This window comes from Synchiropus splendidus, chromosome 16 (genome assembly GCF_027744825.2).
Source record: "Synchiropus splendidus isolate RoL2022-P1 chromosome 16, RoL_Sspl_1.0, whole genome shotgun sequence".
Taxonomy (NCBI): domain Eukaryota; kingdom Metazoa; phylum Chordata; class Actinopteri; order Syngnathiformes; family Callionymidae; genus Synchiropus; species Synchiropus splendidus.
The window spans coordinates 7,668,795-7,694,625 of record NC_071349.1 but is presented as its reverse complement, the minus strand read 5'-3'; the positions used below and the strand labels follow the sequence as shown (position 1 = coordinate 7,694,625).

The 25,831-nt window shown below is 47.2% G+C and overlaps 1 protein-coding gene across 2 annotated transcripts; it reads left to right on the top strand.

Annotated features, from left to right (window-relative positions):
• Nucleotides 1–4,917: 4,917 nt before the first annotated feature.
• On the top strand, nt 4,918–25,831 carry uggt1 (UDP-glucose glycoprotein glucosyltransferase 1). Of its 2 annotated transcripts, XM_053845247.1 has the most exons (41): nt 4,918–4,982; nt 6,018–6,147; nt 6,256–6,335; nt 6,706–6,836; nt 6,931–7,043; nt 7,124–7,298; nt 9,051–9,147; nt 9,217–9,295; nt 9,381–9,481; nt 11,886–11,985; nt 12,062–12,122; nt 13,516–13,607; nt 15,401–15,551; nt 15,625–15,744; nt 15,808–15,893; nt 16,469–16,604; nt 16,680–16,811; nt 17,183–17,347; nt 18,182–18,302; nt 18,391–18,489; nt 18,617–18,640; nt 19,147–19,241; nt 19,524–19,730; nt 19,821–19,952; nt 20,017–20,147; nt 20,325–20,420; nt 20,729–20,831; nt 21,427–21,506; nt 21,591–21,780; nt 21,986–22,144; nt 22,203–22,288; nt 22,424–22,508; nt 22,797–22,885; nt 22,965–23,069; nt 23,217–23,301; nt 23,930–24,112; nt 24,436–24,596; nt 24,657–24,771; nt 24,840–24,956; nt 25,040–25,187; nt 25,295–25,831. In XM_053845247.1, the coding sequence occupies exons 1-41, from the start codon at nt 4,952–4,954 to the stop codon at nt 25,312–25,314; spliced, it is 4,611 nt and encodes a 1,536-aa protein (XP_053701222.1). In that variant the 5' UTR covers nt 4,918–4,951; the 3' UTR covers nt 25,315–25,831. The 2 variants fall into 2 exon arrangements, with proteins under 2 accessions (XP_053701222.1, XP_053701223.1); XM_053845248.1 differs by lacking the exon at nt 18,617–18,640.

The following is a 25,831-nucleotide window of genomic DNA, read 5'->3' as shown; positions in this document are numbered from 1 at the left end:
GTTTCAGTGTGACTGAGTAGCCATGCATTAAAAATGGGCAGGACGTCCCACAAACCTATTTGTGACGTTATTTTGCAGGTGCAGTTCAGGCTTTTGTTTCCGTCTCAGACGTGCTGTCGTTCATCAATCTGTGGGTTGGAAGGAGCAGAAGTAGAAAAGCAGCCGTCGCAAGCAGGAATATAAATGTTTTGTTTGCTATGGCAGGCTGAAAGGTTCTGAGAGGAGGAATGGGCTGTTGTGTAGCGCCAACATGAGCAGAGGCTCCTCAGAAACACTGGTCAGTACATCACGAGTCAGAGGAGTTAGTGGCTTCAGACTGCATCTCCACATGCGGGATATGGTGGAGTTGAGTCTGTGTTTTCACATACTGCTGGGTAAAGGGGTTGTGGACTTGTGATCCTCCACACAACCAGGTGCATTCGAGTCTTGAACTCATTCAACTAGATTATCGTTAATCTGGGGGTGTTTAAACTCAGATTAGAAATGACTGCGTAGCTGCGTAAGAATGATGGAATATGCACTGCAGCATGCAGGTCAAAGGTCAGCCGGTTCGGTTTCTTTCTTGTGGATGGTTGACTAGCTTCCCCAGGTTAATGAGATGGAGGCTTGTCTTAGTTTTTGTCATCTGTCTTCTGGAGCCACAGCCAGACAGACACAGCAACTAGAAACTCCACAGCAACCAAGGTGTTGAGACCAATGATCGCAGAGCCACCTGCTCCATCAGTGTTCAGAGATCAGGTGAGGTCTCCGAGGAGGGAACAGTTCGGTCCTGCGTCACCATGGTAACAGTAGCAACCATCAAAGGTTTGAGCTGATCGATGCTCAGGCAGGATTCACATCGGTGTCTAAAATAAAACATAATAACAATCTCTCAGTGCCGACCACGATGAGAGCGCACCCTGCCTGCTGTCACATGTCGCGCTCCTGTCTGTGGCTCCTAAGACCAAACAATCCTCATCCGTGAGATGAGGATCAGCGACCCCAAATATGATGACGCTTCTGACTGGCAGCTCAGGGGTGGATTGTAAAGGACCTGAACGTGTTCTCTGTGAGTCCTGTCTTCAGCTCAGGAGCTCTAGCATCCATCAGAGACTCAAAGTGGTGGGGATCCAACTGGAACTCTGGCTGAGGAAGGTATCGTGACCTGATCTGTAGGTCCTGAGTGAACCTGATGATAAAAAAGTAGGAGGAATTTTCTTTGTTCTAGAGACCTTCTCGTTTAGCAGGAGAGAGACAAGAGGCCTGGAGATGGGCAGCTCTGAAGAGGTCGCTGTGGCTCGGGAGGCTTCTTCAGCTGGAGATAGGGCAGAGATTTAGAGGATGAGAACCTCCCTCCTGAGCCCGTCTCTAATCTCACTGCGTCGCTGTGACCAATAAGCGGACGTCAGACTGTCGCCCCTCAATCCCTCGGACCCTGCTGTGCACGGCTGCCAGGCTTCTCGCATCATCTGAGCTGCTATTGTTTCTGCATTGCAGCTGAACTTGAAATGACAGTCACCAGGAGCTGCGGGCGGATTAGAGCTTGTGTTCTATCTGTTAGGTCATGAAACACCCCCCACCCGTGTGTGTGTGTGTGTGAGTCAACTTGTATAGCTATACCTGTGGGGACTCATTCTTGGAAACACACCTCCTTATAGCGACCTTTTGCTGGTCCCCACATATCCAAACCTCAATTTGAGGATGAAGACTTCAAAATAACTGGCTGGGGAAAGGATTATGGCGATGAGAGGTTCTCACAAGGACAGAAATACAAACTTCTGTGTGTGCGAGTCACAAAGACACAGAGAGTGTTTCAGAAGCATAGGTTTATTTAAGCCAAACAAAAAGAGCGCACACTTTGCTCATCAGAGAGGTTAGAGGTCAGCAGTTATTTACATCATGGCGGCTCAGACCGGAGCCTCCTCCTGCACGTCTGACTCTGGAGACAGCTGGGACATCTCCAGCTCCTCCACAGGTTCTGGGAGCTGCTCTCTCCTCCTGCTCCTCCACACCTTCACCCCCACAACAACAACAACACACAGCATCATCAGCACCACGGCACTGAGCAGCACGGACCTCAGCAGGTAGTGATCAAGCTCTGGCTCTCCGAACATCACCAGGAACTCAGATCTGAACACACAGAGACGGTCTCTTGTCACCACGCACCAGACCAGTCCAGTGTCCTGCAGAGAGATGTTCCTGATCACCAGGGTGCGGCCAGAGAGATGCACGTTGTCTGGCCGTTGATACCTAACATCAAAGACTCGTCCTTCGGTTCTGTTGGACCTCATGAACCATAAAACCTTGGCAGTCTGATTCCAGTCCCCACAGTGGAGCGTGAGGTTGTCCCCACCAGTGAAGAGCTCCACAGCTGGAGATTCAGGCTCAGGACACACATACAGGAGCTTAATCTGATAACCAGAAACACCAAGGTCACAGGTGTACTCACCGGTGTCATTTAAGGTCAGAGATGGAAGCATCAGAGTGGAGTTCAGACTCTCTCTCTCAGACCTGAGTAAATTCCTCATCCTCCACTTGCGTGTTTGGTTTCTGCTGCCATCAGAACAGTTCAGCTCCAGACTCTCTCCCACCGAGCGCAGGATAATCTCTGGCAGTACTTGAACAATGAAACGACCGTGAAGGTCACACCTGAACTGCTGCTTCACCAGACAGAAGTAGCCAATGCCAACTTGATGTCTATGGGTTGTGATCAGGAGAGAAGGTTTGTTCTCCTCCAGCTGGTGTTGGAACCCTGGAAGTGTCCCATCATCTATGGAGACTAATCCAGCCAGGTCGGATTTATAATAGGTCCACTGAACACTCTGGTTTGGTCCCACACCATCACAGGTCAGCTCCGCAGTCTCTCCAGCATTCAGGAACAAATCCTCATGACCTCTCATCTTCTGTGTGTCACAGATGAGGAGAGTGGAGTTGCTGTCCAGCGTCACCCTGCCGTGAGTCCAGCACTGCTCCTGGTACTGACCCGAGTGAGAAACAGTGAGAGGGTATAGCTTATATTCAGAGCCAGAAGAGTTGAACAGGAGCTCCTTCCCATGACTGGTCCATCTATAGACGGAGCAGAAGTCAGCGGTGTGGTCCAGGGAGAAGCGATGAGACCACCCTGCACCCCAGATGAATTCAGCATGGATGTTGGAGAGGAGCATCAGTGTCAGCAGCAGCACCTGTGCAGCCATGGTGTCGTCTGTGATGGACTCAAGTGTGACGGCTGCTTCATCTTCTCTATCTCAACACCATCAGCAGCTTCGTGGAACTGGACACGTCAGGAGGAGGCTGCATGCTACTTCCCGTTAGCTTTATCAGGTGTGAAGAGTGGAGGAGTAGAAACAAGCATCAGATAACATGAGTTCTTCATGTGAACGATGCGCGGAAAGAACAGTAGGTGCATTTAACTTTGGGGAAAACACCTACTTGCGGGGCTCTAATGCCTTTGAGGGCCCCACAATTCTAAACCTCAAGTTGAGGATGAGGACTTCAAAATAAGTGGGTCATTCGTGTGTTCAAGTGAAGGTTAAACTCAGGCAGGATATTAACTTCAGGCCTCTGCAGAGGAGTGCAGCAGAACATCAGCTGTCACTGGACCGTGCTCTCAGCGTGAGGTCATGTTTTAGCCAATCAGAGGGCGAGAACAATGCTTCCTTCACTTACCATCCTAGCATTCGTAAATTTGACGGTCAGTCAGCGTTGTCACATGTGACATCACGGACCTTGACTAAAATCATCTTCTTTATGAAATAAAATGGCAGTTAGTTTCCTTTCCGTTTTCATTTTTATATTTATTGGCGAAAATAATTCTAGTAATAATTCTAAGCAATGCTAGTTTTCGTTTTTTCGTTCATTTTTGTAAAATAACCTTGTCAAAAACTGACAGTGAAATGATCTTAATGCATGGTGAGCTATTTTCACAGTGTTCTGCTGCATTCTGCAGGTGCCTGATTCTGCAGCTGAAACACACATATTGCCGTGTAAACAACCGCGTAGGAATAACAAACCTGAAAAGAGTGCATTGTGAAAATAAATTTTGCGTAAAAAGACACTCAAAAACATTTTGGAACATGTGGAGAACATGTGGCCAAAGAGCCTTGTGATCTCGGGATATCTGACTTTGGATATGTGAGTTCTGTGTACAGATGCCACTATTAAATTGAATTAATTTGAATCTGTCTTCGACTTGCCAAAATGATTCAGTTAATCCAGCATGCAAGCGCTTGCTCCATTAAGATCAGGCGGCGTAATCTATCTTCAGTGGCGCTCACATTCCTCCACAAGTGAGAACCACAGTCGATCCAATTGCCAGGTCTGTGTGGATGTCTGTGTTCAATAGTCAGACCTGTTTCAATGACATGAAATATAAGTGGAATTTAGAAAGCTTAGCAGGGTTCAGACTGTTGATGGAAGGGTGTTGGAATACTAAGCAGAAGTGTTCCCAGCCTCCTACAGAACCTGGATCCACTCCAGCCACCCACAACGCATGAGACCAGGATTAGTCCAAGCACCATGGAGGGATGAAGTCCTGACAGTGCTTCAATACAACATGCCTGTATACTGTGTTTGTGCATGGAGAAGTGATGATTATGTGCTTAAATTCACACAAAAAGCTTAGCTCTAGGTCTCAAGTTAAGAACAGCAACACTTTTGCTTTGACTTTTGCATTTTTTGTCTGATTCCTTTTTGATGATTTTAATGCAGTGTGACTTCAGCTGAAAGGTGTTATTGTTGTTGTTGTTATACAAAAATAAATGTTTAGATACGTATTTGTGTGGCACCAACCGGTTTGATTTTTTTTCATTTCATTTCAGTCGATCACATGAATTACTTTTCTTTTCTTCCTTCTTCCTTCCGGTTTTTATCATCAGCGATTTGGATTATATTTCGTTTACTAGCCAGATTTGTGAACAGGCATCAGTACGGCCACCTACCCGGAACAGGAGGACCCACGCACTTCTCCGCGGACATGAATGCAGGAAGCAGCGGAGCCGGCATCGGTAATAGCAAAATGTATCTCTATATTTCAGCGAACGAGCCAAAACTATTGCATTGGTTCCGGTACAGTGGAACCACCCAACGCACATTTTCAGTGGTGCAAGTATGTGTAGACACATCTAACCGCTGCCAGATTGCGCCGTGTTGCTAGCTCAGGTAGCATTGGCTAATTTCTGCGACTGTTTCCGAAGTCTTGCTGCTATCGAGGAAGGTTATGGTTTTTACAATAACAGCGCTGTCTGCTAAGTTGACTGCTTTGGTTTATATTTTGACATTATTTAGGACGTCATTGATAGCTCAACTCCTCTGTGATTGGACAGCGGAGACACGCTGAACTTCCCTATTGGTCGCTGATTCTAATGTTGACAAGTGAGTTCGCAGTCTGAAAACCTGTCGGCAACTGTGCTGTGGTCCTGCTTCAATACTGAGTGACCTTGAGATCTAGATATACGGGGATACTTTTGAAAACTTTGCCTGGTAACTAACTGTAACTGTCAGAGAGGATAGTCCTGTCTGGCTGCAGGGACGTTCAGGTGAAATGGTAAGCGAGAGGTGTGAGAAACTGCAGCCTTTTGAAAGTGCACCTGTGGTCCCAGGGCCCCTTCCTCCCGTTATTGTTACTATAATGCTGCCCCGACATGCAACATTCCCCCATGGAGGGAAGAATAAAATCAAACTAATCTAGTCCTTTCCACTTGGCTGAACTGAGCTCTAGATAAATGTGGAAGTTTGTTCTTGAATTGTATTGTTGCTTGTGCTTGTGTGGGGTGGTTGTCTGGAGTTGGTGCAGTATGTTGTGCTGCGCACATGAGAGTGGCCTGAGGTGGCGGTGCATGATGGCTGCAGACTAGCGTCAGACGCAGGTATTGGTTTCCTTCTTCTGACCTTGATAGTCATGTACTGGCCAGAGTTGGAACCCCGCCAAAAGCAAACTCTCAGAAGAGAAGATATCTTACAAATAGAAAAACGATTTCTCAACTGAAGACAGTTTAGAGTTTTCAAATGAACGCACAATTTGCTTCTGTCTTTATGTCCAGGTTTCAGCATGTGGCTTCTGTGCCTGTCACTGCTGGCGTTGATTGCTGCCAGTGCAGCAGCGGATTCCAAGGCTGTCACCACCACCCTCACTACCAAGTGGGCAGATACGCCCCTGCTGCTCGAGGCCAGGTACCGGTCTTGTTCACACACACCACTCACTCCATTAGAGTCCAGATAAATTCACAAGTACGGTTTGAGTGCGGATGTTGATCTGATGCTCGTCTCCTTCTTCACCAGCGAGTTCATGGCTGAGGAAAGTCTGGAAAAGTTCTGGAACTTTGTTGAAGCCAACCAGAACATCGAGGGGGAGCATGACGGTACTGTCATTTTCCCATTGACCCTCTTGTATCTAGTGTGTTGTCTTTCCTTTACAAGATGTCCTCTTTAATGTGAATATATGTATTTTAATCCACATTCTTGTACAGATTAAATACAGTTAGATTTATTTAGTAAATAAATATTTATTTTATTAAATCTTGTTAATTACCCTCCGACCTCCTTTCTTTCTTTCCTTCCCTCCATCCTCCCTTTCTTCCATGGAATGGATCGAATGCTCTGAACCCCGATAGCAGCATGCAAATTAAAGATCTGTGCACTGTGGGTTTCCCGCGTTAGCTTGCGTCCTCTGTCAGAAACATGGGTGCGGCAGCTCAGATAGATGCATATATGTGCGTTGTCTCCAAGCAGATACCGACCAGGCCTACTACGATCTGATCGTGAAACAAGCGGGAGTGCTGCTGAGTTCTGTCCAGCTGAACATGCTGAAGTTCGCTCTTTCCCTCCGAGCCTACTCCGCGACCGTCCACTCCTTCCAGCAGGTATCTGCAGTATGACCTTGTTTTCCCTCTCCTCCTCATTGCTGCTGTTTTCACGTTTTATATAACAAACCCGCTGCTTGTTGTCTCATTTCAGATTGCGTCCAACGAGCCGCCTCCAACCAGCTGCTCTGCCTTTTTCAGTGTCCATGGAGAAAAGACCTGTTCGGCTGATGGTCTGGCATCGTTGCTGGAAACGGCTCCCGACAGGTAGTCAGAGCAAAATAACAATTGGTTCCATGATGTTATGCATCATTTGACTGTGGAGTTAACATCGTCTCATCTCTCAGGCCGAAGCCATACCTTTTCAAAGGTGACCATAAATACCTTGGCTCAAACCCTGACGCACCTGTTGTCATTCTGTACGCTGAGGTGGGGACTCCCAATTTCCAGGAGCTTCACAGAGTCATCACATCTAAAGTGGAGGAGGGTTTGGCGTCGTACGTGCTCCGGCATTATGTTGCAGTAGGTGCTCTGCTCAGTAACTTTATTTAGACTTGACAACTCTAGGGCTTTAGGGCTGTCAATAGATTACAATTTTGAATCTCCATTAATTGCGAGTTGGTGCTCGATTAATGCCATATTAATGAGACATTTTGTGTCTGTTCTAAATGTAGCTTAAAGGAAGATGTTCTCAACACCAGAGTGGCCAGTAATGTTTTCAATGTAATGCTGTTAGCAAGTATTTGAGCCTCTTCAGAGCCTCTGAGGTTCTTCTAAAGAAGGTTCTTGACTGTGTCAGTTGGAGTTGGCTTGTTGGAATAAACAAATGTTTGCATGAGGAAAGCTTTAACTGGTGTTGATAGTATCTTCCACTAAGTTACATTTAAAACGGGTACAAATGTGAGAATGATGGTGCCTCATCACTACTACCTCACCGATACAAATCCATCAAGTGAGTCTGTGTTTTCTGAGTTAGCCCTGAAAGAAACTGATTGATCATAGTGATGGATATGTCGGCTGTTTTGGCGACGAATCAGCTTTACACCAGTTATGTTTTTTAGTCACAACAGTGGCTGCCGTATGTCTTCTTTGAATGCCAGAAGTTTAGAAGCAAACCACCGTCGTATCTCACCCCATCTGTGATGGAGTCGCCTGTTTCACGCCACCATGTAGCAGCTTCCTTTTCGCTCAAAACCAACACACGGACGCTCTGTTTGAAAGCGGAAAGTAGTGTAATGTGGAGTTAAGTTTGAAACTAAATTAGCCCCAAACCTCGCCACACCTGCGCTGCTCCTTCAGATTAATATCTAGTAGCATGGAAATGGCTCATGAAAATGTTTTTTCCTTCTTTTCTCGAGGCCTCACTGTCATAATAATCCTCCGCTCTGACCTCAAGGCTGGCAAAGCTACCGGTCTCTCACAACCTCACGCACGCGCGCACACACACACACAGCATGTACTTGTTAGTCAGCTCAAGTGGGACGCTCAATTAAAGCCATATTTGTTTTCGTTCTTGTGTCAGTGGCGAAAAGAACCACCACATTAATTGGGCCTCTCGTTCACATTGGAAATGCAAAGTGCTTCCATTTAAATCTTCATTTTATCTTCACTCGCATGCAAATAAAGTTTTCAAAGTTAATATGCTAAATTATTCTCTCCATCTGTTTACAAGGCTGAAGTCCTGATCGCAGAGTTGTTGGTAACACTACAAGCATGGGTGCCATCCTGAACGCTGCACAGCTGCTGGCTGTCTGTAGTTGAAACGCATCTGAATCCTCCACCTGTGTTCCGCATTTATCCACCCGAGACCAAGGAAAATAGAACTTGATGTGATTCAGCAGCAACAGACGGTGCTTATGCAATCAGATAGAGCCCTGGAGTTGTAGATCATTTGGTGATATTATTCAATCCCCTGTAATTTTATTACTATTATTCCCTATTAAGTTGTGATCAAGTCAAGTCTTTGCTTTGACTGTCTGATCATTTTGAGTTTATTTCTTTCTGGTGTGCAGGAAATAACACACAAACAGATTCCAATTATATTTTTGACTTGGTCAGCACAAACTTCAACAGCTCTGCTTGGCTCTTACTGCCTCCTGCTGTAACATGGGCTCATTGCGATCGATGATATTTCAAATGCTTAAAAAGGTATTAAATTGACTGGGTAAAGTCAATGTGATAATGTGGGGTAAAAACTGGAAATGAGCTGCTTGGCAACAGTCTGAGCTCTCGAGTGCTTTTCTGGTTCGACTCATGTTCTCTTTTTGCCTCCAGAATCCCAGCAGCAAAAGAGTTCATCTCTCTGGTTACGGGGTGGAACTGGCCATCAAAAGTCAAGAGTATAAAGCAAAGGACGACACTCAAGTTCAAGGTGCTTTTGCAAGTTTTCATGCAGTTGCTGGCAAGTTGACACCATAAGACTAATCGATTTGGACTCCAGGGGCAGAGGTCAACGCCACTGTAATAGGGGAGAACGATCCAGTGGACGAGGTCCAGGGCTTTCTCTTTGGCAAACTGAAGTGAGTGACTCCTCCAAAGCCTCACCAGTGTGATCCGTTTGTGTGCTGCCTTCAACAGTGAGTCACTTTGTTCCTCTTCCTGCAGGACCCTTTACCCGGAGCTTAAGGAACAGCTGAAAGAGCTGAGGAAGCATCTGGTGGAAAGCACCAATGAGATGGCTCCTCTGAAGGTCTGGCAGATGCAAGGTGTGTCTGGTCTTCTTATCCGTATTGTGTTTTGTGGATCATACTCTCTGCTGCTAAAATGTTCTCCTCCAGCGTTGATAATAGAAACATATTTTCCACACTACCACCAGATGGCGAGCTGAAGGAAATCTTTTGTGCTCACAAGTCATGCTAGCTTGCTAGCGCTGTTGGACCAACCACAGCCCCGTCATGTTCAGGTGTCATGCTTTTGTGCGCACAGTTTTGGCTGAATGGCCACCTATAATCTGGACTGGTTCAATGGATTTATGAGACCGCCACCGTGATGCTTCCACCACTCACACGCCTCATTTAGCAGTTGTCTTTCATTGCCTCTGGACGCCATGGCAAGATTTTCCTTGTGCCAAAGTAATAAATTGCAGATACATTTATAGAGGCAGGTCTGAGAACAAGAATTGAAAAAGTGGTGAATTATTCAACAGTTTTTTTCTCAGTGCAGAATGAGTCACAACCCAACAGAATATCACATTGAAATTGAATGTATGATGAGTGTAACGTGACATATCAGTAAATAGTTCCTTCTCTCCACTGTCACACAGACTTTTAAATCCCCTCTCTGTGAAACCGTGTCGACGAACAGCCTAACACAGTCGGACATTTGCTGACTTGTGTGAAATGACCTGGTTCATCAAAGTCACCAGAGTTTACTCATTGTTTTTCGGCTTTGACTCTCCACTGAGCTTTTTGTGTTTCCCAAGGACAGACTGGTCCTCTCACACCTCCATGGTGTCCACGTTTCTGGGAGGGGGGAATTGATGAATCACTTCCTAATATTTGGCACTGCTACATATTAATCGTTGTCATAATGAGAGGACGCAGCTTCAGCCCTGTCTGATGACCCTTCCACAGAAATGGTAGAAGATAAATGAGGACTCGTTGAAGCGTTCTTTCCTGCTGGTTTGAGGCGCTCCACATTGCTGTGAGGTTTCTTGTTTAATCGATGGGCAAATGGCTGTCTGCCCTCCTCATCTCCTAGACTTTGATGTGGCCGGATTTTGACCCTCGCCCGTGACTACTCCTCCTGTGTCGTGCGTTGCCCCCACTCTGCCGAATACAGTTCATTAAATAACACTTTTACTGACATGTCTTATCAGGATTGCGAGGCAGCTGTTGTTGACTCTGACCCAATCAGGTTGGAAGTTCTTATAGGTTTATAAGTGATTATAAGCTTCTATGAATATCCTCTTGCCACAGTATGCTGTGTAGATTACTGTTTACTTTTGGATTTCATCCAGTTATTAGTCTGACAGCAATAAAAGGTGAGAATTTTTCACTGTCATTTACACGTCTCCAGAGTGGTTCTGCGGTCAGTAACTGCTCCCTGGACGTCACATCATCTAATGAGCACATTGTCTCCCGCTACACAAGAACATCATTGATTAGGATTGAGTTCCCTACGTTTTCCACTTGAATGGAGGGAAGGCGATGTTTTGGGTTTCACAGCTGTATTTTCTTCCTCTGCATAATAGCTAATAGTCTTGAATAAAAGATGTTTGGGATTAAAGGGTAGCACTTGTCTGGCCGACTGTCATGTGGCTGTCAGTCTTCTCTCTTCCTCACTGCTGGGGCTCATTACTTCAGCCCTTGTGCACACAGATCCAGACCTCCAGGGGCTAATAATCTGGCTCCAGCGTTTCTGACACCATGCGCCACGTATGATTCACCGTCTCAGCTCCGTACTGGTCGCCTCCTGTGGCTCTTGACTGGGATCGGTTCAGTTCATTTGCCAGTTTAAATTGCTCCCTATTCTTTGACATTTTTATCCATTTATTGATTTTTTTTTTTTTAATCAACATGAATTTAAGGAATGATTTCTCGTGCCTCAAACAATTTTTAAATGCATCTTTTGTTTTATTGGCAGGCAGATTATAAGCTTCAATTTAGATGTGACACATGAAACATTTCGACAAAAAAGAAGGGGGAAAAAGCAGTTTTCATTTCTAAATATGTTTCTAGTGTCTCATTTTTTCTGTATGATACTGTCTGAGGACTCCACGTCTACAGGAGCCCATTGCACTTTTTCTCTCCCTCCTACTCCCTCATGTTTTTCCTTCTCATATCCTTGGTTCTCTGCTTCCTGTCCACCCTGTTCTGTGGTGAACGTCATGCATCTCTTTCCTTGTTACTACTATGACTCATCACTCTAGTCAATTTTGCCACAGGGTAAAGAAAGTTCCCTCCTCACTCTTTATCATTTGAAATAGATTATCTGTAGAATTAAAATCCCTTGAAGCAGAAACAGTCAGAACATATGCTGCTCTGTCTGTACTTTTCAAACCCTTTTTCTTACAGCCTGAGGCATTCATCATCAAAGACAGTGGTTGTGTGTGGATATGTTTTGTTTGTCTCCCCTGGGTTTCCTAATTGACCACACATTGTCCCACAGACCTGAGTTTTCAAACAGCGGCTCGCATCCTTGCTGCTCCGTCTGCGGAGGCTCTCAACGTCATGCGAGACCTCAGCCAGAACTTCCCCACTAAAGCCAGGTAGAGAGCCAACACCCTTCTGCGTCTCACCGCTCTGTGTAGTGAACTAGACTGACGGTCTTTTCTGGTCAAACAGGTCCATCACCAAAACAGCGGTCAGTGCTGACATCCGCAAAGAGATTGGTGAGAATCAGAAGGTAAGGCTTTGCTTTCATGGAATGTTAGTTCACTGCTTTGACTATAGTAACCACCGTGAAACCGTGTCACAGCAGAGATGCTGCTGTCATGTGTGGTCTCCATCTGACTCCTATATCGCTGAACCTGGATATCTGATGAGCTTTACAAACAAATGTCCAAAGACAGATGTCATCATTGTAGTTTATGTTATGTTATGTTATATCGCTTGAGTAAGTTAGCCATAACATTATGACCCTCAAACTGCTCGGGCAGGGCAGGGCAACAATGAGGGAAGGTGGTGTCTTCAATGTAACAATATTTTTTCATCATGTGCCCAAGCTGCATACCATCAAGGTTTTCACCTGCTGAGTCGTGGGACTCCTAGTATTTTTGGTGCGAGCAGCTCACTCGGACCTTTTCACTCATGCATCAATGTTAATGTGAACTTAGGTAATGGACAATCAGCAAAGTGCAAAAGCACTTTGTCTTGTCAGAGTCCAAATTGTGTCTCATAAAACTGTGTTGACACTCATCTCTCATCAGTGAAGTTGAAGGATGGTGCTGTTGTGTATTTTTGACTTGGTTCCTGAATGGATAACCCTTGACACGACTCCTTCTGTTGCCATCAGTTTAGAGTTTCAGTGAAAAACAGCACTGGTCAGAGTGAGTTGGATCCAATATTTTTCTGTACTTCTCTGTCCTCCTGCGCATCTCCAATGTGTTTACTGGTCTTCACCAATAACGGAAGAGAAGAAACAAATGGTTTATTACTCGCAGCCGCCACAACAGCTCGCCTCCTCACTATCTTGAGGGAAATATCTCAAAATGAGAAAAGCCCTTCTTTTATGGACTCCTGCTCTCACCTTTATTACTTGTGTCTAAAAATGTGTCCGGCATCTGAAGTAACAGGTTATGGCGTCTTCTTCTGTTTAATTTAATGCTGCGCTCACACATGCCGGCTCACAGCCCAGTGTTGTGTGAGTCTGTGTGGGCGAGCAGCAAACGTTGTAATTACTCAATTGGTGATTCCTCCTGTGGAGGAAAATGACTAATGATGGAAGTGGATTGGACGGATGCATATCACAAAGACGTTTCCTCTCTGTGTCTGTCTGACTCTCGCTGTAAGTGGGACGAACAATATTTGTGTTAATCATGTCTCCCTGTAATTGCACAGTCTGACGTGTGTGATTAATCTGATGTCTTTGTCTCTCTGTAATGAGATTTGACTGCTGAGCCTGAGCTGAGAAACACGGGCCGCTGCGCGCTCACAAACACCCTTTGATAATTCAAACTGTGGATTGACTTTCAGCAGAGCTGGTGGTGTTCTGACATCTTGTTGTTGGGCCGCGCTGACATCATGTTAGCGCTGGATGGACATGTGTCATTGACCGACGCTTGTTTCTCCTCTCTCAGTTTTTCAAAGGAACTCTGGGGCTGCAGCCGGGTGACTCAGCTCTGTTCATCAATGGACTTCACATCGATCTGGAGTCACAGGACATTTTCAGGTGGGCCTCAGATGTTGCAGTTGTTCCACTGGTTATTCACTGTCACAGGTCTCCTTAACTAAAATCAACACTCAGAAAAAAAGTGCACAAAACCAAACCTATACCAGCTTGTCGCAATATATGTGAGGTTTTCAGAATGGTTTGTCACTCAAAGAACTCATCGAGATAGTCTATTTTTGCTCTATTTTCTTATCATCCATCAATTACAAACTCTTTTATTTGATCAATTTTTACATTTTTGGTGACTTTTCTAGGGTTTTAAAAGGTGTAGGATTCATTTTTGCCATTTCCAAAGGACCATGAGGAAGGCAAACCCTTTGTTTTTTTTAAAGAGTATCCCGTGTAGGCCTAATCTCTAGTCTAATAATTCTTACAAAATTAATAAGAGATTCTCTAAACAATAATTCTACAGATGACTAGCTGCATCAATGGCAGTCTTCTGCCAGTGCAGTATTGTTACCATGGTCACAATACTGTTTAAGTTTTGGAGGCTGTCAACAGACTCAAAGCACACATGGCAAATAATAAAGCTTTGTCAGAAGTCTTTTTTCTGCTATGGAAGCTTTAAACGCAGTCAGAACAGCCTGCTTTGCCCACGAGTTGGACTCTGCTTATCCGAGGTACATTGTCCAATTCTGCCATCATTGGTTAAAACGTGGCATGAGTGTGACCCCAAAAGCTCATCTGCTTGGTGATCATGTTGTTGAGTTCCTAGAGCTCAATAATCATGGTCAAAGGCAGAAAAGAGGACTTGGGTTTTGGTCTGAGCAGGCTTCTGAGCAAGTGCACTCAGACTTTGAAAAAGGATTTTGGATTGCTAGGAGCTACAAAAGGGACCTTGACCAACCAGAATACAGGTCAAAACAAAGGCTGCAATGGCAGAATATGCAGCTAGTCATCTGTAGAATTATTTAGAGAATTTCTTATCAATACGTGCAAGAATTATTAGAATAGAGATTAGGCCTACTGGGGTTTGCCTACCTCATGGTCCTTTGGAAATTTATCAAATAAATGAGATTTGTAATTGACAGATGATAAGAAAATAGAGCAAAAATAGATTATCCTGATTTTCTCAAAAAGACGAGTTGAAATCTTTGAGTGACATACCATTCTGAACACCTCACACATATATGGCTACAAGTTGGTATAAGTTTAGTTTTCTGCACTTTTTTCTAAAGACCTGTTTAGACCTGTGCTGTCTAGTGTCGAGTCAAGACCAGAGCACACAGTGACTGGGCTGATTCCAAGACCGTGATCAAACTGAATCCAGATCACAGAATTTCTATCAGAAGTTTGAAGTCACACCTTTGTTTTTAACAGCAAAAGAATAAATCAAGAAGTGAAACGTTTTCGTTGGAACAGTTATGTCTCAGCTAACGTCATTCACATTAGACTTCAGTTTGTCTGGAAGGAAATGGTATTCTTCGCCCTAAGATGTATTTGATGTTAATTCCGAACAAGCACTTTATTGGTGTCTCTCATCCCATTTTCCATGTTGATGAACGTCACGGTATAAAAAATAAACTCAAATTTGGTTAAAGGTTTATCAATAACCAACCTCATCACCATGATGTTATTTTATTTTTATTTAGATGTTTAGATGTAGCTACAGTAGCAACACCCCATATGATACCCCTGTGCATCACTGGCTAACGGCAGGTCACTGAGACTCTGGAGTAGTTCCTAACTCCACATGATGACTGTCTTTTTTTTTTATCGACTCGATGGTTTGACAAAGCAAGAAGCCTGATGTCTGTCTGGTCTCATCCTGCGCTGCTGTTTTTTCCTTGCAGCGTATTTGAAGTGCTGCGCAGCGAGGCCCGGGTGATGGAGGGGCTCCGCTCTCTGCAAATTGAGACCCCCTTTATCCATGACATCCTGAAACTCAACGTCCAGCCGTCCGACTCAGATTATGCCGTGGACATCCGCAGTCCTGCGATCCTTGTAAGATGTGACTGAAGCAGTTTTAATGAATCAGAAATGAGGTTGTGAGGTTTACTTGGCTTTCTCTTCTCAGTGGATCAACAACCTGGAGACGGACCACCGCTATAGCTCTTGGCCCTACAATGTGCAGGAGCTGCTGAGACCAACATTCCCCGGAGTGATCCGGCAGATTCGGAAGAATCTCCACAATCTGGTTGGTACTGCGGGATTTGAACACGTCAGTCCACTTGTCTGACCAAGTGCTTGTGCTCGGCAGGTGATGATTCTGGATCCGACACAGGAGCACTGTGCTGAGCTTTTGAACGTCGCAGAGATGTTCTACACCAACAACATCCCACTGAGGTTGGTGCCTTGGTATTTTGATAAAATGATGAGTTTGGTGGCTTAACCTGGAGGAAGTTGGCCAGAGTGAGGAATTCACCTGACCTTAGCAGAGAAATGACGTCTGTCCTGCCTCTGACTCATGTTGTTGCCCCAGAAAAGGGACCTGAGCTGATGGTGGTGATATGTGAAAGTAGGCTGCTACTCAGCTGGAATTTTGTACTTTGGGTTCAGCTATTCCCCATCAGGGGGCGCCACAGTCAGTCAGCCTTCTCCACCTTGAGCTGTCTTCATTGACCTCCCTGGTCAATGAAGACACTTTATTTTATTACGAGTAAAGAAAGAAAATATATTTTTGTTTGAACAAGTTCAGTGCAAATGATCGGATGCTGTTGGTGCAGTGAACTTATTTTGGCTATGTAGCTGGAAAGCATTTTAACTCCAGGGTTCTGTCAGGCCCTGTGCGGGGGGCCTTTGATGCCTCTCTGCATGTGGCATCTCAGATCAGTCCCTATGTCTGAATGTTGATGCAGCAGATGGCGCCCTCTGCATCTTAACCAGCTCATACACACACACCGACTTGGCTCATGTTTTAGGATCGGACTGGTTTTTGTGGTGTCTGATGACGACGACGTTGACGGCCGGCAGGATGTGGGGGTGGCTCTGGTGCGAGCCTACAACTACGTCAGGGACGAGGTGGACAGCCAGAGCGCCTTTGAAGCCGTCATGGCGGTGAGATGAGCCATTACCAGACATGTTTAGCACCATCAGTTCGCACGATTGACTTCCTCTCATCTATCATTCCAGATGTTCAACCGCATTCCCATTGGAGGGAAGCTGAGTGTTGGTGATGTGGTGAAAGTGCTGGAGAAGAGGTTCCCGTACGTGGAGGTTGGGAGCATCTTGGGGGCCGACTCCAGCTACGACAGCAACAGGAAGGTGCGACAGACCACTGTGGTGTGAAGAAATTCAGGAAGTAGTTTCAGTTAACTGAGTTCACCAGAGCAGTTTCAGTGAGCCGTCTCTGTCGAGGCCAGAGCTCCTGGATAATAATCCCAAATCACGTGAGCATTTTCTCATGACAACAGAGAATGTATTTTCAGGCGTAACCATTGTGCTTTATTGCCCTGATGTTGTGTTTATTGCCTGTTGTCTGCCTCATTGATCACCTGTTGAACCAAGTTTGTCACTTTGGTGTTGCAGCTCCTCATCTTATTTGGTGAGATGTTAATAGCTGGTGTTATGTTAAGTATGGCATTGTGTTATTGTTACAAGAGAGCTAAATTTTCCAAATTTCGATCCTTGGTCAGGAGGGTCGCATGTACTACGAGCAAACCGGAGTGGGTCCTCTACCTGTTGTGATGTACAATGGAATCCCGTTCCAACGTGAGCACTTGGACCCGGATGAGCTGGAGACTGTCACCATGCAGAAGATCCTGGAGACCACCTCCTTCTTCCAGAGGGCCGTCTACCTGGTGAGTTGGGATGTAAAGGCTGTCTTTTTTTCTGGGTAGCAGTGTTTTCGTAGTCGTCTGCTCAGGTTTTTGGTCGGAAGTGAGCTGGAATCACTTCACTCTGTCCGACTGGAAGATATTTCAAAGAAACTTACAATGGGGGAAATAAGTATTTCACCTTCGGCTGATTTGTGAGTTTGCCCCCTTACAATGAAAAGTAGGTCCATCTTTGACAGCGAGGGAGAGAATATTAAAAAAGAGTCCTGGAAAATCACATATTAATTCTAAATATTACCGTATTTCAATCCATTATGGCGTAGTGTGTTACCAATGCTCATCTTGGTGACTGTGGTCCCAGCTGCCTTGACATCATCAACAAGATCCTGCCGTGTAGTTCTGGGTGGTTCCCTCATCTTTCTCATGATCCGATTCACTCCACGAGGTGAGATCTTGCGTGGAGCCCCAGACCGAGGAAGGTTGATGGTTGTTTTTGATGATTGTTGTTTATGTGTTACTTCATTACATTTAGAATATGTGTGTGTAAATATGCTTTGGTTTTTGCATTTCTTCTTTTGTCATCAGTAATCAAGCTGAATATATATGAATATATTAATTGTTATATGAACTGTACTCTCAAATATGTTACAAAAAAAGACATTAGAATTTGATGTTGAAAGTGATGTTGCTGTTGACCAGTGTTTTGCCCACGATAAGCACCTATTAGCCTTGTTCACAGACAGTTCTGAGATACTGTGTTAGTAGACGATACCTAGGCTGAATCTTTACATGTTGGCCCGGGTCTCACGCGGACAGAACCAATGAAACATGTCCGTCACTCCTTCCTGATGTGTGCAGGGAGAGCTGGCCAGTGATCACGACGTTCTGGACTTCATCATGAATCAGCCGAATGTTGTTCCACGCATCAACCCCAGAGTGCTCTCCACCAGCCGGGCTTATCTGGACCTGTCTGACACCAGTGAGCTCACACGACTTCTCCAGCGGTGTTGCTTCAACAGTGACGTGCTTCACTGTCCTCTGTAATCATTTTAACTCTGCGTGTGCAGACAACCATTTTGTGGATGATTACGCTCGCTTCTCCACCTTGGACAGCCGGGAGAGGAGCGCTGCCGTGGCCAACAGCATGAACTACATGACCAAGAAAGGTGAGGTGGAAGGGTTAACCCTGGGATTATAAGCAACTCTGATCATCCTCAAGCCTCATGTGTTCTCTATGGCCTTCTGTCCTCTCCCTTTTTCCGCATTTATTTGTGTGAATGAAACCTGCGTCAGGCTTGACTGCCACCAACAGGCATGGTAATCTCTTCCCCCTTCTCCTTTATTGCTGTTGAGGCCCAGTTCAGACCTGCAAGGTGACTCATAAAACTGTGCCCTTTTTAGGGAGCCCTCATGAACTGCTCACCTCAAGTCCCTCCAAACATCTGACACTTTAGATATTGACTAAACTTGCAGACAAATTCATTGGAAACGTGCATTTATGTGTGACACTGCTGTGTCCCTCTTGTTGGGTTGGTTTCAGTTTTGAGTTTCTTGCCCCCTGCTGGTCCCCCTGGGTTCTGGGTCGGAACCTCATACAAGTGCTTGTTGAGTCTTCATTATGTTTGGTAGAAAATACTGAGGAATGAACTGGCAGACTTATCTTTGCATGTTTAGAGCCTGCTGTCTGTCAACAGATGTGTAGAAAGCATGTCGTGACACTTGCATGCAGATGGTTAGATCTTTTCACTGGTCATCTTATAAATGTATCTTACTACACTTCTGGTTTTTCATCTTTGTCTTTTGCTCACTTTTGTGGATTTCAGATGAGGGTGTTATCCGCCCGGTCACTTTCTGGGTGGTTGGGGATTTCGACCAGCCAGCTGGGCGTCAGCTACTGTACGATGCCATCAGACACATGGTACGAGTTTTATTCTCCCAACGTCAGCATAATTGTGAGCATTGCTTTGTCCTAAATTTGCAATCCATATGGCCGTGTGAGCTCTGTGTAATGTGGAGTCTGGTAAAGGTTATCTTTAGGAGCTCAGAGGTGAACACAGAAAGCAGAATGCTGGCATGTGAGGAAGAAAAATATGTTGTTGGGAAAGATTAGGAGGAAGGAAGGATTTGTTTGGCAGATATGTATGACTGTATTCCTGCATTCATGCTGGTTACTTTATACCCATGACCTTTTGTTTCTCAGAAAACCAGCAACATTGTGCGACTGGGCATGATCAGCAACCCGTCGGGCGATCTGTCCCCCGACACCACTCGAGTCACTCGAGCCATCTGGGCTGCCATGCAGACGCAGTCGGCCAATAACGCCAAAAACTTCATCACCAAAATGGCGAAAGAGGAAACGGCTGCAGCTCTGGAAAGGGGTGTGGACATCGCTGAGTTTGCGGTCGGGGTCAGTGTCGGGACAGCGCCTCCTTCTGACCGTCACTCGTGTCGCACTAGACTTTCACTACTGAGGATGCCTCTTTCTCTCCGTCTTCAGGGCATGGATGTGCCGCTGTTCAAGAGCGCCTTGCAGAGTGACAAGCTGGACTTCTTGCTGTCCCACGCTGCCTACTGCAGAGACGTGCTCAAACTGAAGAAAGGACAGAGAGCTGTTATCAGCAACGGAAGAGTGAGTCCGACTTTGTTGCTCCACTCATGCAGCCTGGCTTCACTGGTTTGTTTCTGGGCCTCAGATCATTGGTCCACTGGAGGAGGAAGAGGTGTTCAACCAGGACGACTTCCTCCTGCTGGAGAGCATCATCCTCAAGACATCCGGAGAGAGGATCCGACACAAAGTGCAGCAGTTTGGGATAGAAGAGGACAGGTGAGTTCTGAAGCACCCCTGGGCAAAGGGCGGTCCTTGTGCTGTCTTCATGTTCATGCGGCCCACTTGAGGTCAAGTAAAACTGTAAATCCAATCACATTGCCCACATGATCTCCCTCGCATGAAGGCCTCCTGTCACCGCTTAATGTGACCGTCTTTCGTGTCCTGACATTTCAGGGCCAGTGACCTGGTGATGAAAGTGGACGCTCTACTCTCGGCTCAGCCAAAAGGAGAAGCTCGGGTGGAATATGGCTTTGCTGATGACCGCTACAGGTAAACTAGAGTTCAGCCATGATCTAACATGAGCACCTTACATCCCTTCCATCTGTACAGGTGGATGCCTGTGTTAGTGTTTGAAATATCAATAATGATCAAATTCAGATGTGGACAGCAGGTGGCAGTAGTGTGGATGAAGAAAAGAAAGGGGGCAGCCTCCAGAGATCTGGAGGCTTTTCAGTGAATTTGTGGCACCACCACCGTGTCCCAACATTTCCTTACAATTTTGCTGTCTCGACTGGCCAGTCACCCTGCGACTGTCGTCACTTCTCCTGTGTGCTGAACAGATGTTTATCTTTTGTCAGCGCGGTGAAGATTCGCCCAAAGGAAGGAGACGTCTACTTTGATGTGGTTGCAATCGTCGACCCCGTGACCAGAGACGCACAGAAGCTGGCGCCCTTCCTCTCCGTAGGTTGAGTTTTACTGCAAACCTCTGTGGAGTACTTGTTTCTTCCTTCAATACCACTGTGGAGTTTTATTGGTGTCAGGCGAGTATTGACTGACGCGGGTCACTGACCCAGGTTTGGCTGGTGCATAGCACTTCTAAAGAGGATGATATCATCCAGCTATGGGGGTTCTGCTGCTGCATGCTCCGCTTTATTTGGGGTATTTAAAAGTGAGCACGTCTGCTTTGTGAGTTCGGACTTAAAGTGCAGTTGTCACCTGTCATCCAAGATCCTCCGGCAGATGAAGGCTGCCCAAAAATCTGCCACCACGGCTGCCATCTGAATCCAAATCTTTGAGATCCACGGTTGTAAAGATGTCTTCTGTTCCACATTATATATCAGGATGTTCAAAAACCCGAGCCGTCCGGTCCTTTTATGGGCGCCTTCATTGACTCATCCTCTCCAAGCAGTGAAAGTGCTTGGTGTTTGATCATCACAGTCGAGTTGACATTTGATAAATGTTGGAATTCAAATCGGTTTGTTCTTAAATGAAAGGTGGCCTCCTCCAGCTTCTGACCCGAGCCATCCTCACTTCTGTCCTGTTTCCCCACCTGCAGGTTCTGAAGCAGCTGGTGAACGTCAATCTACGGGTCTTCATGAACTGTCAGTCCAAACTATCGGAGCTGCCGCTGAAAAGGTGAGGGAACTCTCACCGTTGTCAGAAGTTTTACATACACGTGTGCTGTGGAGTGACGTTGCGCAACTGGAATCACGTGTCCAGCTTCTACCGTTACGTCTTGGAGCCGGACGTGGTGTTCCAGACCGATGGCAGCTTCTCTCCTGGACCCTTGGCCAAGTTCCTGGACATGCCTCAGACGCCGCTCTTCACTCTGAACCTCAACACCCCAGAGAGCTGGATGGTGGAGTCGGTTCGCACTCGCTACGACCTGGACAACATCTACCTGGAGGAGGTACGCTGCAGTCTGAGTGAATCCATATCAGGAAAACTTGGCTTCAGAAGTGAGAGGGGGTCTTTCCTTCATGCTCACCTCCTCAATGAAAGTTTCTTCATAGAATGAGTGTTTCCGGTTTTGTGAGCCTGAGCTGAAGTGGGAGCAGTGTTGTCACGAGTGATGTGACTCGTGTGGACGGTGAAGGAGTGTGGTCTGCTCCCAGGTGGAGAACATCGTGGCAGCAGAGTACGAGCTGGAGCACCTGCTGCTGGAAGGTCACTGTTTCGACGTGAGTTCAGGCCAGCCTCCGCGAGGCCTGCAGTTCACCCTGGGAACCGCCTCGGAGCCCGTCATCGTGGACACCATCGTCATGGCCAACCTTGTAGGTTCACCTCAGCCACCATGTCGCGGTGGTGCACTCAACTGCTGTGTGTCTCCAGGGTTACTTCCAGCTGAAGGCCAATCCAGGATCCTGGACCCTCAAACTGCGGAAAGGACGCTCCGACGAGATCTACAAGATTTACAGGTGGGACATGAACCCACCACTAAGTGGCCTCTGGTGGACTGGTTAATGAAGCAGCGCTTCAGTTTAAAAGAGACACATTTCTTGGTGCTTCATATCGGCCGATATCTGCAAACTAACGCTCCTCTTTGGTGGCAGCCACGACGGCACTGACTCTCCCACAGACTCTGACGACATCATCGTGGTGCTCAACAGCTTCAAGAGCAGGATCATCAAGGTCAAGGTCAGTGCTGGCATCACGACGTCGGTCCCGCCACTGAGGCGGGTCACTTCTCAACTCCTGACTTGCAGCCAGTCTTCAGTGCTGAGAGAGCAGAATGTTGTGAATCTATAAACCAACATGGTTGGTCATTGCTCATGGGCACTGCACACACCGGCCTTCAGTGAGTGTGCGATGGTACCCATCATCATGATGTGCTCCAAGCTGCTCACTTTCTTCTTCACTCTCTAGGCTTGTTGTGATGGAAGAACTCAGGTTGTGACCTGTTCTCCGTTTTGCCTCCTGCTCCAGGTGCAGAAGAAACCAGACAAATTCCAGGAGGAGCTTCTGAGCGATGGGACTGAGGAGAACGACACAGGCTTCTGGAAGTCGCTGACTCGGTACTTGAGCTAGACAGTTGCTCATGACTCTGCTGAACCGAACTGACTCTTCCTTCTCTGCTCCCCGGGCCTTCACCAGGGGCTTCACCGGAGGAGGGACGACAGATGAGGTGAAGCAGGACAAGAACGACATCATCAACATCTTCTCTGTGGCTTCAGGTCACCTGTACGAGCGGTTCCTCAGGTGGGTGAGCCTCCAACTCCATGGAGTGAAGCCTCTTTGGTCATTGGTTTGCTTCTCACACCGTGGTCCTCCACAATGAAGACAGACTGGACCTCTTCTAGGGTTTGGTTGTGCTGCTCCTTTCATCCCGGGCTTTGTTTCCCTCAGGATCATGATGCTGTCGGTCCTGAAGAACACCAAGACCCCTGTCAAGTTCTGGTTCCTCAAGAACTACCTGTCTCCCACCTTCAAGGTAGGACCAACTGTTTTGAAGTGGTGAAGGAGGAAGGATGAATCAGGTCCTTTCATCTGTGATGTGGGGAGCTCCACCCACAGAGCCTCCAACCTCTCTGAGTCATAGAGGAGGAAGATGTCACTGATGTCTGGGAAGATCTGACCTTGACTCTTGAGCATCTCTGAGCAGACGACTGCGTTCCATCTCTGTGGTCCATGATGTTTGCTGACTGTATGGTCATTTGTAGTGAGCGATAGAAGAAGCTGGGGAGGTGGAGATACAAGGATCATTGGGAGTGACCAGGAAGGTCAAGATTAGAAACCAGGGGGACATATGGAGAAGTTTGGAGACCACGTTAGGGAGGACAGACCCAGGTGGTTTGGACATGCGGAGAGGAGGTAATGTTGGACCACGAGTGTTGGAAGAAGACAAGGACAACCAGGGAGGTTCTTGGAGGATGAGGAGGAGGATATGAAGATGAAGGTGTGGCCAGGGAAGATGAGGAAGATCTGCCTCAGACTGAGACCCATCAGAAGCTTTAGGAGGAAATGCTTTAATGACTCGTCACTTTCCTGAGAAGTGACCTTGACAATGTGAGGTGGGAGCCACTCTCTGACTCCTGCTCCTGTGTGTGGCCCCACTGCAGGAGTTCATCCCTCACATGGCCAGGAAGTACGGCTTCCAGTACGAGCTGGTGCAGTACAAGTGGCCGCGCTGGCTCCACCAGCAGACGGAGAAGCAGCGCATCATCTGGGGCTACAAGATCCTCTTCCTGGACGTGCTCTTCCCCCTGGCCGTGGACAAGATCCTCTTCGTGGACGCCGACCAGGTGCGTGGTCTCTTCCGCTGTGTGGTTCCGCTCTATATGGGCCGCTGCCTGAAACTGCTGAGCGCAGCTGATGGTCCTCCTGCTGAGACGTCCGAGATGTTCAGCTTCTTCAGCTGTACTGGGTCGGTTCCACTTGCGTTCAGATCTAGTTTTTATTTTGGCCCTTTGAAACCAGCAGTTTGAAAGTTTCTAAAATTCTACCTCTGAGAAAAAGTCATTGAGACGAACTTCAGTGTTTGGACTTGAGCGTGTGCTGGCAGGGTCGACCCGGTTGGCCCAACTACTTCTCCAAAACATTGCGTCTGACCGAAAGTTGTGGGCAGATTGTGCGCACGGACCTGAAGGAGCTGCGGGACCTGGACCTGGAGGGCGCGCCGTACGGCTACACGCCGTTCTGCGAGAGCCGGCGAGAGATGGACGGCTACAGGTTCTGGAAGAGCGGCTACTGGGCCAGTCACCTCGCCGGACGCAAGTACCACATCAGGTACCAGACGGAGGTCCGGTTCGGTCGGGATCCTCTTGCTGATGCTTCTGTTCCCTGCAGCGCCCTCTACGTGGTGGACTTGAAGAAGTTCAGGAAGATCGCAGCAGGCGACCGACTGAGGGGGCAGTACCAGGGTCTGAGCCAGGACCCCAACAGCCTGTCCAATTTGGACCAGGTCGGTGTGCACTGAAGCATGAAGTCGCCCCTCGACCTGCTGACAGTCAGGCCTTGCTTGTTTCCCAGGACCTGCCAAACAACATGATCCATCAGGTCCCCATCAAGTCTCTGCCTCAGGAGTGGCTCTGGTGCGAGACCTGGTGCGACGACGGCTCCAAGAGGAGCGCCAAGACCATCGACCTGGTAAGCCCTCCGTCCGTCCCTCCCTCCCCCCCTACATCTCTCTCTCCCTCCCTCCGTCTGTAACCCTCGCTGCTTCTCCTCAGTGCAACAACCCAATGACCAAGGAGCCCAAGCTGCAGGCAGCCGTCCGAATAGTGGCAGAGTGGAGCGACTATGACCAGGAGATCAAGCGGCTGCAGACCCAGGTGCAGCAGGGCGCGGCGCAGAGTCCAGACACCAGGCCCCAGACAGGTTTGTTCACACACAAGCCTCTCTGCTCTGTTCCTATCAAGTGTTTATGCCCCATCAGTTTGATAAGGAGAGCGCCCCCTACTAACCTCTGTCCTCTCCTCACCCAGACGTTCACTCAGAGCTGTGAGGACGATCTGGACCCGATGTGGAACCAAGCTCTGTTTCAAGAGTGGACTCAGGATTCTTCCTCAAACTGACCCGGATCAGTTTCATGCTGTTTGTTTTCTGTGTCTGACTGTGGTTTCTGTGGGGGGTGGTGAGGGCGTGGGGGGGAGGGGAGAGCGGGGTTGCTGGGATACAAATTGGTAACAAAAAAAAAAAATCAGGAATCTGCTTCTGGACTGAGGTTTAAATAGCATTTGGGAAATGGCGCCCCCATGCGCCACTTCAGAGGCAGTGCAACAGTTTCAGTTTCTTTCAGGATCGAACACCAATGGAAACCGAACTTCCCATCAACCGCAGCCGTCATGCCTGCAGTGGCAATACGTTTCTGTAACACACGGGGGCGCTATTGGACGAGCTTACTACTCAGAAGTGAAGCAAATGTTTTGAGTGACACTTGAAGTTATCCACACTTTACTGTCCGTTTGGCGCAGCAGTGGAGTGTCAATCTTTTTTTACAATAAACTCTCATGACCTCTTGA